Genomic DNA, 14,785 nt, shown 5'->3' on the forward strand with positions numbered 1-14,785 from the left:
TACACAGGGAGACAGTAACTGATGATGGCACACACAACTCTGAGAGCAACAAGATATCAAATGGATTCAAATATACCCCAAGAGAGAGAATTGTTAGATTCAACTTAGCTGAACATGACACCTCTTGGTAACGCTGCAGGCCCTTGGTCACTCCAGGCCTAAAAGGTGGATATCCTTTTAAAGCTGGGTGTCATTTTAATTACAAACAGACCAAAAACCAGATCTATCATAACTGTAGCAGCCACTGAGCAAAGTTCTGTGGCCTGTGTAGCACAAGAGGTCGGACTAGGTAATCACAATGATCCTTTCTGGTCTTAAGCACAATGTTTGTTTCTTCTTTCATGCCTCTGGCAGCCACTGCCATTCTGGTCTCTATTTCTGGACTGTGTTTGGCTTTTGCTGCCAGCTTGCACAAGAGCTCAGAGACTGGAGTGGTTTCACCTCACACATCACCCATTATCACACCTGACAACTTCGTAGCAACTCTTAAAAATACAGGGTGTTCACACCATTCCAAGGATCCAAAAATGGCAATCCTAAGAATCAGAAACAAGACCCCATACCAGTAATTCTTCTTTTCCTCTGCCTGCAGGGTAGTAAAAGACAACAAACTATTCCCATTTGTGACACACAAAAAGCTGTTTGTCTACTAGACCACATTGATAAAGATGTTCCATCTGCTCCCTATCTGTAAAAATAAGCCATTCAGAGGTAAAATGGGATCTCTTTTCATGTCTCTTGCCATGTCCAGTCACTCAGTGAAGGCTTTATTATTCAAATAATGGCCCAGTTTCCATGGACAGTACATGGTATATATCTCACTATAAAATCTCAGTACTTCTCTTTTTCTTTTCCAGGTTATAAATACCAAGCTGTCGAAAAAAGCATTTGGGAAATGTCCTACAATGTCATTACTCAGCCTGAGATGATGTGCAGCATGCAAGCCACACTTGTCACTTAGGCCATAACTGGCTTCATTTTTCTGAATTCAGTACACAACCGCAGACCCACAGAACAACATCTTGAGTTGGAAGAGGGCACAAGGATCAGGGAGTCAAATTCTTAATTAGCCTTTGGAAAGAGGAGCCTCTTTCTACTTGCCCATCATCCTCATGAAGTTGACCTCCAGGCTCAAACCATCCATGAATGACTTCCAGACCTTTCCACCATCCTCCCACAGAAGAACAAAAGCAATACCGTTTGTGGACAAAATAGGAACCTTTATTAATCCCTGTGGCCATTGTTTCCTTACACATTTGCATTGGTGTTACTGTATAAGCTGAAGTACTTTTCCACAAGCTTTAATCTTTAAATTGTTTTTAGCTCACGGCTTTCCAAGAGCTGCATGCATGCACTGCTAACTCTGAGCCTGGCTTGAACACTCAGGTAGAAGTCACACTAAAGCTTTACAACAAATGCCACAGGATATTCTGGGATGTTCTGCATCATCTTCACCAGCTTCAGGAGTTGTCTCTGTTGAAACAAATACAACTGGTTTAGTAATAGAGTGGCCAATAAAACAGATATGATACAGATAAAATTTCAGCCTGCCAAAAGGCCCCTTTAAAAGGCTCTGAGGTGGCAAAAAGATCTGAACTGCGCATTCACATCTTACCCATTCTAGACTGTGAGGTCACTCTCCAGGAGATTTCAGCCAAGTGATGCTGTACCCAGCAATGAACACAAAGCCATGTGTCCTTATGGCCCTTGTCTGTAACACAAACATGAACTGTAATTCTTGTGTGGCAGCAAATGCAGCACTCTGTCTCTGTAAGGAGGTATAAGGCACTCTACCTTGAAGCAATGAAAATGATCCAAGTGGTCTCAAAATCCAAGGACAAAGCTGTTTCCTTCATTGCCTCCTGATGGAAATACTGGATTTTGTAACATTAAAGAGGGATGTGCCAAACTGTCTGTGAAAGGAGAGGTGAGCAATAGGAACTCCTGCAGAGGACTGAGTGCTGCCCCTGCAGATGGGCATAGCCTGCCCAGCAGCCTCCTGCCTCCCCACGTGCTGACCCTGCTCCCCCGAGGGGGATTCTGCTGTTGGCTCGGACGCTCAGAGCAGTGCTGTCCTGACAGCTGAAGGACAGCTCACCTTTGTCATGTGTGCTGCTCCACAGCCCTCTCTCCTCAGCTACAGGCACCACCATTCCCTGCTGCCTTTGGAGCAAGCCCCGGAATCCACCTCTGTCCCAGCACTGCCAGTGAGGATGCCCAGAGGCTCCCACTGCAGCAGGAAAGCACAGAGGACATACAAGCAGGATCAAGAAGCTCTGAGGAGCTTTGTGTACTTATGAAAGTCTGGTTCTGTGACTGGTTTGGTGACACAGCACCAAGCCCAGGCACCAGGGAAGTGGTGCAAAATGAGAGAGGAAGGAAAATGTGCTGCCCTTTAGTAGCAGCTTACACTTCAGTTGTCTGGAAGTGGAAGCTCAGCTTCACACAGCTGGTCTCAGCCACACCATGCAGTGCCCCTGGTGAGTTCAGAAAGGGCAGCAAGGGTGATCATGTGAGGGATTACTCTACAAAGATGTTTGTTTTTTGCCTGAAAAGTACAGGAACAGTGTGTGACTTAAGAGGAACCCATAGAGTCAGATGCAGAGAATTGCCTTTGTCAGCAGCCAGGGCAACCACACATGGCATTGACCCATGGATACTGCAGTCAGAAACTGACCCTAGTGTGACCTTAAACCTTTCAGTCTCACCCTCTCATGCACTTGAAACACCAAATACCAGGGTGCACATGCCACAGGCACCTTCCACACTCACCCATTCACATGCCTCCTCAACTCCCTGGCCATTCCAGTACCTGTTCTGCCTTAATGTTTAGTTTGTCTTCCTCCACAGGGACTAAACATATTGATGATACACTGCTGTTCACTGTCGCGTTCAAGTGCTTTTGAAACACTTAGAATGGATTCTCATGATACATTTTCATTAGTGTGACAGTCCAGGGTTTGCCTGAAGAAGCATCTTTGTGCCATCTGCTCCTTACAGGAAAGCAACAAGCATGTGTGTGCCAGGAGCCTCCCAGCTGCCATGTGTGGTGCAGCCCCAGGCAGGCCTTGGCAAGCAAACAGGAGAAAGTTTAAGCCCTGAGCCCTGTTGGGATACAGCTCCCACCAAGTCTGACATTATTCAAATTTGTTACTGCCCCAGAGATAAAACTTCCCAACGTTTGTATCTTTTATCCAGATTCACACCCAACAAGAGTCAAGCTCAAGGCTTAAAAAAAGTACAGACACATTTAGGTAAAGTACCAGCCTAAGTGCTGACTGCAGAGCTGGAACAAAGCTACTGAACAAACCCCAGCCACAAACCCAGTCACAAAAGCCTGGGGACAGAGAGCCTGGGCAGGCATCCTGGCAAAAAGAAGGTTGGACAGCAGATCCCTGGGCACTTTGTACTGAGGAACAGGCACAGATTCTCCAAGCCTCAGTGACTGAAACCTTCAAACAGGCAGCCTTTCATGTCTCAGCAGCCCAGCACAATTCAGGGTGACTTAGCAGGTCCCAAAGACCAACGAGCTTCTTTTCCATCCATCAGGCCAAAAATGATGTTTTTATAGATTTGCTTAAGACCAGAAACAACCATTATAAACCTTTGGACTAACCCCTTGCACACATAAGCAGATTATTTTTCTTTCGGAATCAGTTGTTAAAATACCTCACAGTCAGTAATACTAAAAACACCTATATTTTTAAATAACTGAAGGACTTGCTGGTAGGAACAGTGACAGATCCCAAAGGGAGGCAGTGGCATCACAGGCGATCAAACAGGCAGCCTACCGTTGTAATATACCGCGAATGGAACTCCGGGGCATCCTTCAGGAACGTGAGGCCAGGATGCGTTTCCACCACATCCTGCAAGGTAAGAGGAAATGGAATGGAGTAGATTCTCTTCTCCTTTTAATGCTTAGAAGTTACTGGGTTTACAAACCAATACTTTTGCTGACTCTTGAAACTACTTGCAGCATTAACAATAAAACCGAAATCTTTTAATCTATCAAGTGAACCCTCTATTACAGTAATAGAATGCATTTGCAGGGCAATACGCACCTGGTGGGCCAGTTTGATTTACTTAAGGACAGAAGAACAAAGGAAGAGAGTTAGTGAGCAAATGAAAACTCATTTTCATTGAACGAGACAAAAATTAGTTAGTTGACCATGCAACTATCTCCTGTCCAAGATTTTTGTTTTCCTCCATTCATTGAAGATATTAACATTTGTTAGAACTAGGTGCCAGAAATAAACTTTCCTTGAGAAAGACTCCTATGTCCAATGAAAGTTCTGTGAGCCTCAGAATGCTTACAGATCCTATTAGTACTTTTCCAAAATTCACTTGGACCACCTGGCAGATGCCTCTTTCTCAAGACCGGCTTTTTGAAAGTCAAACACTGGCTCACAATGCCAAATCTGCATGATTAAATCCATGGAGAAACTGCTCAGATCCTGAATGAATCAGGTCAGATCCTGTATGAATCAATGCCTGTGTAATATTTCTCCATGTCTGACTCCTCTACCTTTTAAAGGTGTTCCAAGTTCTGCTGTGCCTGTTCCATGCCATGGTGCCCTCAGGGGTGTGATGTGCCCAAATTTTGGGCAGTATAACAGGATGTCTCAGATGGTGGTGTAAATCAGGGTAATTTTGCTGATCTCTGGCTGACTGACAGACAGGACTGTGCATGCCTTGGATTGCACCAGGAGCTAAAGAGCAGAGCTGCAATCCACCAGGAAAAGCAGTGTGCCCAGTGGAGAAGAGATGAGGAGCAACATGAGAAAATTTACCCATCACAGCCCCAGTTCTGTTTGAGAGACAGAAACAGCCAGTGCAGACAAAAATCTTTCCCCAAAGCAGCATCTCCACAGGTTTAGAGGCATATACAGAACAATTGGAGCTGCAGAAATTTTGGCAAGATTTCCATGTGATACTGTGGAAGTAGTATCACTGGTAGTCTGACTAGACAAATTCAATTATTACTGTCTTGCCAAGCAACTTTTACAACTTTTCCAATAAGCTTTTATGTTGTGCTTGACTATCAACAGCAACAAGCATTTTTCCCAATAGCTGCATAGAGAAATGGGACAAATTCCAGCCTGGGTTACCAGGCACTGATACATACGAATCCTCACAAGAGACCAGTCCTCAGTGACTTAAGCAGGATTTGCAGCTGGTTTGGCACTTAAGCACTTAAGAATCTTATTTCTATTTCACTCCAAAATGAAACCCACCCAGGTGCTGTTCAAACCAAAGGTCTGCACATCCTTGGAACACATTTAATGCCATGGCAATCAAGAAGGTGCCAAGTGAAGGTAGTTCTGTGCCCAGGTCCCTGCAGAGCTGTGGCGGTACCTGGAGCAGCGGGATGAAGTCCTCCTGTTGCAGGCAGTCACAGCCAGGCTTAGCCAGAAGGGAAGTGAACCTGGAGGCATCGTCGTGGCAGTTCCGCAGGATTCTGCAGGAGAGAGGAGGAGTTACTCGCAGCCCCGTGCACCTCCCAGCCCGCCAGGAGCCCCGGGAGGGTTCCAAAGGCCTCACAGCACAATACACCTGCGCTGGGAATCACACAAATGCTGACCTCAGACTACCAGCACTTCCTTCAAGGTCTTTCAGCTGCTGCACAGGGCACCCAGCGGGGATTTCTTGCAGGTTAACACTGCTGTGGTAAAGCAGGTTTCTTACTAAGCAGAGTAAGTAACCCGAGCTGCAGGTTCACTCCAAGTGAACAGCACCAGCCCAGTGGGATGCCACAGGATGTGCCCTCCAATGTAACCCTTCACTATACTGCAATATTTGGGGAGATTTCCAAACTACACGGACTGAACACTCACCCAGAAAAATCACTTCTCAGAAAGAAAAAGGGCATCCCCTCTTAATTATGGCCCTCCTGGAGCTGTGTACCAAAGCTATGGAGAACAGCCTAATGAAGGCATTAGTAGGACTGAGTATTTGGAGAAGTGTGCAAACTCAGTCCTCTTTGGTTGACAGTGTGCATCTGACACACCAGTTCTTGTCTCTGTCTTCTCACACAAAATACTGCACTGGCCAAAGGTATCGCAGTTATGTGATTTACTCCAGAGAAACTCATGAAGAGAGGAACTCCATGGCATTTACCAACCACCAGTAACAGAACACAACATTTGGATATAGCAAACACTACATTGTTCACACAGTATTAGGGAAACTCAGAAAACTACACTGTTTTCCTCATTAACTGTAAATATACAAATGCACTGTAATTATTTACTGTGAGTGATTATTCACCACTTTCCTCTCTTCAAAGTGTACAAACATAGCACTGAACTGGCTGTAGCTCTCCAGCAGAGATCACACTAATTTGTTTCCTGCTAATTCTGGCCTCATCACTCTGGGAAAGGCAGACTTTACAAAAAAAAAAGGGTTAGTTCAAATAAGCAAAAAAAGATTTAGCAATCCTGTTGGCTGCACATTCCTATCACGGTAACTGTCAATTAACATGTATTATAAATCAGCTGCAGAAAGAGGTGCTAATGTTTTAGCTTAAAAAAGTCTGGCACATTAAGATAAATCCCAAAGCCCATTTTTAGCCACAAACAAAGAGATCTGACATTCGGAAGGGTTTTATATTGAGCAATTCCTATAGACTTTACAGGAAGTGAATGTGGCATTTTGAAAAGACACTCGCCTACTAAGAAAATTGAAAATAGGCTCCAGCAACTAAAGACACCTGGTTTAAAGTTACACCTGTGTTCACATATCTGCACTTGAACTTTACCAGAAACACTGTATTTCTTCTGGTTTTCAGCTTTCCAGCAAAGATTTTTTAACTGTCAGAGGGGAAGACGAAGGGATAAAAAATACTATCTTTCTAAAAGAGCAATTAAGTGAGAAAAGCATACAGAGCTTGGCTTAGAAATGGGGTAGTTAAAAGGATACAGAAGAGGGACATGACCACAGTCTGCAAATATCTGAAGGATGTGAAAATCAGAGAAGTGAAAATGTGGTATCATACATTAGGGATTAATTAGAAGTAATTGGAGGAACCTAAGGAAGGAAAATATATTGTCTATGTCAAGACAAACTTAGAGATCACAGTCACCCCTAACATTTTTGTAATTTTGCCAGGGTAACTAGAAGCTGTTTTGACAACATCATCACAGGAAATACTTTGGGAATTCAGGGTTAAAGGCTACATCAAGAATCTGAAGAGCAACCATTAAGTAAAAAATTAGAACTCTCTCTGGAGAGGAGATGGAGATGCTGTTCAGGTGTTTCACAAAGTAAACTAAAGCCTGAACTGCCCTGGAGGGAAAAAGATTAGGTGAGAGAACAAGTCTGCTCCATGTCAGAGCTGACTCCAGGCACAATGCATCCATCCAGACCCCTCCATTTTCAGAGTGTGGACTGTGTCAACCCCCCACAGGTGAATTCAACAGCTTGCTTGGGGAAGGTACTAACTATTAAAGCTCCCAGAGTACCCAGTTGTGTGATGATGCTTATTTCCACATTCCTTTTTCTGTCCTGTAACACTATTACACACCTCCTCTCCCAGTCCCCACATGTCCCTTGCTTAGTGCACCACTGTAGAGCAAAGAGGGTGGGCACAAATATACCCCAAATCCACAGACAACTACCAGGTATCTCAAAATAGCTGACATTTCTGGGGAGCTTGTAAATACATTTTATACACCAACTAACTCAAAACATCCTACTATCTATACAATTGCTTTCAAGTTTGTGGATGTCACATGGAAACAAGTGTTGAGAGAGTTTAGGGGGAAAAAAGCTTGAGCTATTGGAGATTTTTAAGCCATGTAAAGAAGAGAAGAACTGTTTGAAAAGTCTGGTGAAAAAGAAGGAAAAAACAAAATACTTGTGTGGCAGGCTGATCTCTTCTTCCAGAAAGAGTTTTGCATTTGCTATACTCACTTTCTCCACATGGACACAAAGGAGTGCACAGAGACGCGTCCTGTCCTCTCTCCCCCCGAGGCACTGAACAGAGGTGCTTTCCAGTAGAGTGGGCAGCCACAGATCTGTAAGGAAAAACCAGGGCAAGGAGGAATACAAAAGCAGTCCCAAGAGGAACCTGCTTGTTTACACACCAGATTCACCACTGAGACTTTACATTAGGGAAATAAAGTGGTAATGGCTTTCTGACTCACCTGTGTGCCATTTGCTGCATGCCAAGGTTGAGAATTCACTCATAACTTTCTACTTTGTCACGTGCCTTTTCACGTGGCTGAGAAACACGTCCTCTCAGGCTGGCAAAAGGATCTGGACTACTCAAGCTCTTAAGCTTTGTCTGAACTGTTTATCACAATTCCCTAGGAAGTGGAGTGGAGAGACAAGCACCTCCTTCCAGAAGGACACTCACACCAGCTACCCCACCCTAACAGAGGAGGGTCCCATTCTCCTATGGGATGACCTCTCACAGGCAGCAAGGGAACCTCGAGTCTAATTACAGACAATTAATGAGTAAATGCCTAAAGGTGAAGTAAGTCCTGCAATTTTCAATGCAGTGCCTTCCACCCAGCACAGTCCATTATTTCCAACACTGCAAGATCTCAGCAGGGGAACACAAAAATGAAAGCACTCATGGAAAGAGACTGATTCCAGCCAAAGGATTCCCTGACCAGAACTTTTGAACCAGCCTCTGCAGAAGCCGCTGGCTCTCAGTGGCAGTCCATGAAAGCTCTGGCATTGTGGACTCTCTAAGGCCTTGGCAAAGCAGGCTCGGAAATGGTGTCAGACATTCAGCTGCTGACCCTGTCAAGCACCTCTTCTTTACCACAAAGACCTTTCCAGCCACTGCCCTGACTTGAGACAAGTTATCAGAATATCTCCAAAACACTGGCCTTGGAGGGAGCACAGATTCAAGCCAGATTCTGACTCAAGCCAGATCCAGGCAAGAAGGATCTTACAGCAAATGGAAGCAGGAATATTTTGAAGAAACATTTCTGCCACAAAGCCTCCTTCACCTCCTCTGTTAAGCAGGACTATCCTGCAAGTCCATTCTCAGCTTCTTGTCCACACCTGTATGTTTCTTTGGGAATCTTCATCAACCCAAGAACCACTTTTGGATTTATCCATTTCTATGTCAGGTAGCTGTGCTTCTACAGGTGTTTGACTCCTCTGAGAAAAGAATGACTTTTAGTTTTTGTTGTTTTCTTTGTGCAGCTGGTTTTGGAGCATTTATTTCAGAGCTCCAAATGGCACCATTGTCAATAATACCATGGAACAAAACCCAGCCTTACAATAACTAAGTGGCAAGGAGCACATCCATGTAGAGACTAGATGGAAAGGCAAAAGTCTCTTCTGCACCACCCTCCTGCTTTTCACTGCTCAAACATTTTTTGGTCATGCAAAGATTCCTTATTTATATTTTCATCAGAGCAGAGCATTTATATTTTCATCAATGTGACTGGATTCCTTTAAAAACAAAGAAAACCAACCTAGTCTGTCCTTTCAGGAAAACTTTCCTTCTTGCAAAACAAGTGCTGCTCTTGGAGAGAGCCTCATTGCTCAGTTTACACTGCCAGAGACTCATTCAGGGCAAGCTGATCATCCAGGATGAGCCTGATAAATGCTGGGTTTAGATCAGCAGCACTGCAAACTGCAGCTGAAGGAGAGGGACATCTGCAGGATGCTCCCACAAAAGTGCTGTGCCCTGAAGGCAGAACTCATCACCAGCTGTCCCACCTGCCTTGTGAATACAGAACATGCACGGCTCAGGAGCTGTGGCTGACTGGACATTTCCCCCTTCCCTGTCCAGGGAGCTGGAGGTTGGAAGCTGCTTCCTCACACACCACTGCAGTAGCGCCTGCAGCTCATGCTAGCTGAGCAGGACAGCTACAAAAAGGGCAGCTGATACAACCCGAAGCCACAGAGGCAGACAACTTTTTGCCTCTGAGTTTCTCAACCTTCCGGGCAGAAATATGAAGGAATAGAAAAACATAAATGCAATTTGTATTTGCTAAGAAAGCTTAGAGAACTGCTTCATAAATCAAAGCAAGAACAAACACACACATCTGATGTGACAATCAGCAAACTGAGCTCATTTTTGTTTACTATTTTCTAAACCTAAACATAAAAACTTCAGATCAAAAGGATAAGGGGTTTTTTTCCCCTCCAACAGCTGCGAGATAGACTGAAACTAAAACAAAGTATCTCTCCCAAAATTAAAATATTAAAGAAGAGAATCAAAGTATCATTAAGGTTGGAAAAGACCTCCATGCCCATCAGCGGTTACCTTAGCAATTTTCCCCATCTCACAGATGTTTGCTTTCTCATCTTCAAACTCCTTAAAAGCCTCTTCAATCCTGGCAATGATTTCTTCATGGTTAGTGCAGACGTTTGGGAGTCCTTTAGGGAAGTAGAAACGTGGAATGTTTATGGGCACAGGGGTACTGCTGGTGGCTTTATTCACAGGCAGAGGAGTGCAAGTGCTAACCACAGGCTGCAGGGGGGCTGGGGATGAAGTTCCTGCCTTCTTCTCTTGTTTACTTTGAGCCTGAAAATACAGTGAATAACAAATGCATTTTAACATCGTGGTACACAGAGCAAGAAAAAATAGTTTGTGCTTCCAGTGATTAGGAAAAAATTAAAGCCCACCAACAATTAAATTATAGCACGGGGATAAAAATGCATCTTAAATAGGCAATTAAAATTTTCTGCATTATGAACCAGTGTGAGTTTAGGATATGTCACACCTGCTTTTATGCCATTTCTGAGTATTTTACATATCTAGCTGTGGATCATGATTTCCTGTTGAGTCACAGGAGAACACATTCTGCAACTCAGTGACACCAGAGACAAGGACAATGCTTTTTCTTCTCATGCTGCTCTTGGTCTTGTCATTCTGCCCCAGGAACAACAAAGTATCTGCTCTTTAGTATTTCCCCTCTGAACCAGAGCATCCACCCACACACACGGCTTGCCTAAAGTATGAGCAAGCTTACATTCAAGGACATTTTCTATCCCTTGGGAACATCACTAGTTTTGCCAAAGTACTGGTTCAGAGATAAATTAAGAAAAGACTTTCAAGACTTCCTTCTCAGTTTCAGCAAGCCTTTTATTCTGTGCCCAACTTAAACAGCCCCAGACCTGATTTTGTCAAAGGTACTAAGCACTGGGTAAATCAATTTTTCCATCAGGAATTAGGAGCAGCCAGCAGAGAGTCATTAGGCACTCACATTATGTCTTTTCCTCACTCCCCTCCTGTCTGTAAGGAACATATGGCTGATATGGTGATCCCCACCGGATCCCCTCTCCAACGGATCTCTAGTTCTAGCTCTACATCACAGGCAGCATTTGTATTTAAGTACACAATGAGACCCTAAACCAGGGAACTTCTCAGACGTGGAAGGGAACATTTTTTAAACTTTGACAAGTAACTACAGTATAAACTGCAAAATCAGCTGCTGAAATGTGGAGGGATGAGGAATTCCCTGCTCCCCCACAAAGGCACTTCCTCTTGGGAAAAAGCGACAGGCTTTCCCATTGCACAATGGTTCCAATGCAAAAGAGTTTCATTAATGTAACAACATATGTGATAAGGCTTAGAAGGCAACAGTGAAGTAAATACAGCTGCTACTTTCAGTTTGTTTATTCTAACTGTTTCAAAACAAAATGGTTTCAGGATAAAGCAGCCAAGTCTGAGTCCGCTAAATGCAGAAGAATGTATATGATGAACTGCCTTTGCCTTATTATTTTCTATAAACTTGGAGCTTCTTTCTTAACACATACTGAATCTCCCAACTAGCCACAGATTTGCTTTCAATAAGGGAGAATTGTAAAAGATTTTTTTAAGCATTACTTTTACCTGCAGTTTATAATACTTTATAACCCATTCATCAGAGACCCATGAAAGGAGAGAGGATTTTCCTCTTCTTCACTCTCTGCTTCATGGCTCTCTCTTTAAATGGGAAGACCTATTTCTTCTCCCAAATGCTGCCCCATTTCAGGAGCAGGAACACCAGCACACACATGCCACCAGGCAGAACACACTTTTGTCTTTAACTGCTCTGTACAGAACACATCAACGGGGAGCTTGGGGTTCTTCAAGTTGTCTTCCCCTCTGGAAGCTGGAGATCATTTTCAGCCTTCAGTACTTCTATCAGTACCAGTATTCAGAGTTTGAACAGCTCTTAACCTTTGGAGAGCCAGCCTGATCACCAACAGCTGTTCTCCCTCCTGTCCTCCTTCAGACATTGCATGTCTTTGTGTCTGCCCCTGAGTGATGCTGGAGCTCAGAGGGGGCAGCTCTGAGGCTCAGGGAGTTCCTGGGGCTCACGAGTGCTGGAGGAGGGTGAGCATCAGCCCCGGTCACTCTGTCCTGCAGTAGGACAACGCAGGTGATCTGAGGTGGTGGCAGAGCTTAAGCTGGGGAGAGCTGGACCCTCACTTTGGGAGCACAGTTCACAGGGTTAAATAAAAGCCAATCCTCCTGGCTTCCTCCTGCCCTTTCCTCAGTGGAGCACCAAAAGCCAAGCCCAGACCAAGTGAATGTGTGTGGGGAGGGAGCACCTGGCCCCAGCCCAGGGATCATACAAATCACCACTTCTGCTTTTACCATCTGTTCTCACCCTGCCTGCCCTGCCCTGCCCAGCCAGGGGCTTCTCCAGCCAGCACCTCGCTCTGCTCAGGAGTTTTCCCTTTCTGGATCCCAGCAGAGGGGAAGTCCCTGCTGGTCTCTTACAGCACCATATTCATACAAACAATGCAAAGCTGGAAAACGTCGAGGTGCTGACTGCAGCCACTTGACTTCTATAATAGGACTTCACATCAGTTTGCTGGAAGGCCACTTCTCAGGCAATAAACAGGTTTATTGCTCCCTAATCTCTTCAGGACACGCAGGCACTCCCGGCTGCCAGCACTGGGAGGAACGAAGAGAAATGACTCAAACTTAACAAAAAGTTCCACAAACCAAGATGTTCTTTCAAAGGATACTGACTTTTCACTGTAACAATACATCCCCTTCCCTTACAGTACAAGGGAATGATAAAATTGTATTTTTGTTTTCTTGGAAGGTGAAGGGAAGTCCCCAAGTAGAGCACAACAGCACTGAGCCATTTTCCTCCCCTTCTGCATTTTACACACATCCTGACATGGCACACAGCCTGAGCTGACCATGCTGGAACACAACTCACCCCCTCTGCCCAGGTCTCAACCTCCCAAAATTCTGAGCAACTCCTCTGCCTCCAGGTACTCCCAGAGCCAGCAATGCTCGGTACCAGCTCACACAAGTCAGGACCACAGAGAATGTATTAATTTCCTGATCCACATCCACCACACAAGGCAGAAAGTCAGACACCTATAGGAGAAATACAGGGAATTCTGCTGGGCTTTGAAGGAGGGAGCCACTCTGGACACAGGTTCCCAGCTGACCTTCCCAGTAAGTCTGACTCACTCACTCCTGCTCAATCCAAGCCAAACTAAGAGCAAGCATTTCTCAGGGATAGCTGCTTCTCCCACTCTGCCTCAGGAATAGAAGTACAGGTTTTGAACTTTGTCTTCTGCCTTCTCATGTAAGAAATGAGCTGTTTATGACACAAAGAGAAAAAAATGAGCAGCAACTAGTCCTTGAGGATTTTGTTCCCTAGATCAACCTCACAAATTAATACTCTGGGATGGGTATAACCAGATGCAAACCGCTGTGGGGACAAGAAGAAGTTAATTACAACTTTTTGTGAAAAAATTTTAAGAAAGTGGTATGACAGGAAATTCTGTGGAAATTCCTTGGAAATAAACAGTTTCTTATTGCAAGAAATTAGCCTTCAATGCTGTTTGCCTAGCAGAACACACTTCTCCAACAGGGATGTGTGTTTTCAGAGAGGACAACTAAGAAAGGAAACAACAGATACTCTAATAAATCTTTTTGCTTTGTTACAATAATTAACAGATAAACTTTTTTTTTCCTTTTTTTTTTGCTCAAGGGAAAGGTGAGAATAAAAGTCATCTTTAAATACCACTCTGTAGCATTCTGTAATTTCCCCTAACTAAAATCTGTCCATCCACTATATCACCTTTTGCCAGCCATACAATTTATTTACGGGCAGACAAAAATAGTGACATCTGAGTTATAAATAAACCAGACAGAACTACAGCCTCATTGTAGCTACACAAACAAAGCACAGACTAAATCTCTGCCATCCCAGCCTGTCTCCCAGGGATGTGCCAGTCCCAGCAGAAAACTCCATGGAAGGAAGCAGTATCACATGAAGTGCTCAAATTCTTTCTACTTCTTCCCTCTGGTCCTAGGCTCCAACAGGATCCTAGATAATATATTTACCAGTTTCTTGTTTTATTTCCAAATGGGATATTGTAATCCTCTTTTCTAGGGTACAGTGACTCAGCCTGGGTTCTCGCAGTCCACAGTGCTGACTTAATGTCTCCTTTCATTTTTCATAGTTCCTGCCTTCCTGATGCCTGATGGTACCTGGACACAAGCCATCCTCAAAGCTCATCAGTTCTCCAGCACTGGTTTGTATCTCCAGCCCGAGACTTTCTCTTCCTTGAAGCCCTTTCCCCTCAGTGAACCTTCTGCTGCCTCTTTCTTACCCATTTCTAAGGACAGCAAGAACAAAGGCTCATCTGCACATGGCTCCAAACATCACAGAGCTATGAGAAAATGCATTTCTGGAGAGAATATTTTCTTCTAGGAAACAAACTCACCAGCAGAAACAAAGTCCAATCACAGCAAAACAAAAATGAAAACAAACTCTACCCAAGGAATTCAGAAACCCAAAAGGACTTAGGTGGGAGTAGACACCGTGCTAATTGTAAGGCTGGATCAAGTTCCTTA

At 44.3% G+C, this 14,785-nt stretch overlaps 1 protein-coding gene across 3 annotated transcripts in view; it reads right to left on the reverse strand.

Annotated features, from left to right (window-relative positions):
• The window catches only part of PPP2R3A (protein phosphatase 2 regulatory subunit B''alpha), a 56,405-nt gene that overhangs the window by 16,313 nt on the left and 25,307 nt on the right, over positions 1-14,785 (reverse strand). For all 3 annotated transcript variants that reach the window (XM_066194145.1, XM_066194146.1, XM_066194144.1), the window contains exons 3-6: positions 10,232-10,492; positions 7,912-8,015; positions 5,356-5,458; positions 3,792-3,866 (exon numbers count right to left, since the gene is read on the reverse strand). In XM_066194145.1, coding sequence (XP_066050242.1) covers positions 3,792-3,866; positions 5,356-5,458; positions 7,912-8,015; positions 10,232-10,492 — 543 coding nt within the window. The remainder of the gene's footprint in view (positions 1-3,791; positions 3,867-5,355; positions 5,459-7,911; positions 8,016-10,231; positions 10,493-14,785) is intronic.

The sequence above is a fragment of the Chamaea fasciata genome, unplaced genomic scaffold (genome assembly GCF_029207755.1).
Source record: "Chamaea fasciata isolate MVZ Bird 193981 ecotype frontalis unplaced genomic scaffold, bChaFas1.0.hap1 SCAF_11, whole genome shotgun sequence".
Taxonomy (NCBI): domain Eukaryota; kingdom Metazoa; phylum Chordata; class Aves; order Passeriformes; family Sylviidae; genus Chamaea; species Chamaea fasciata.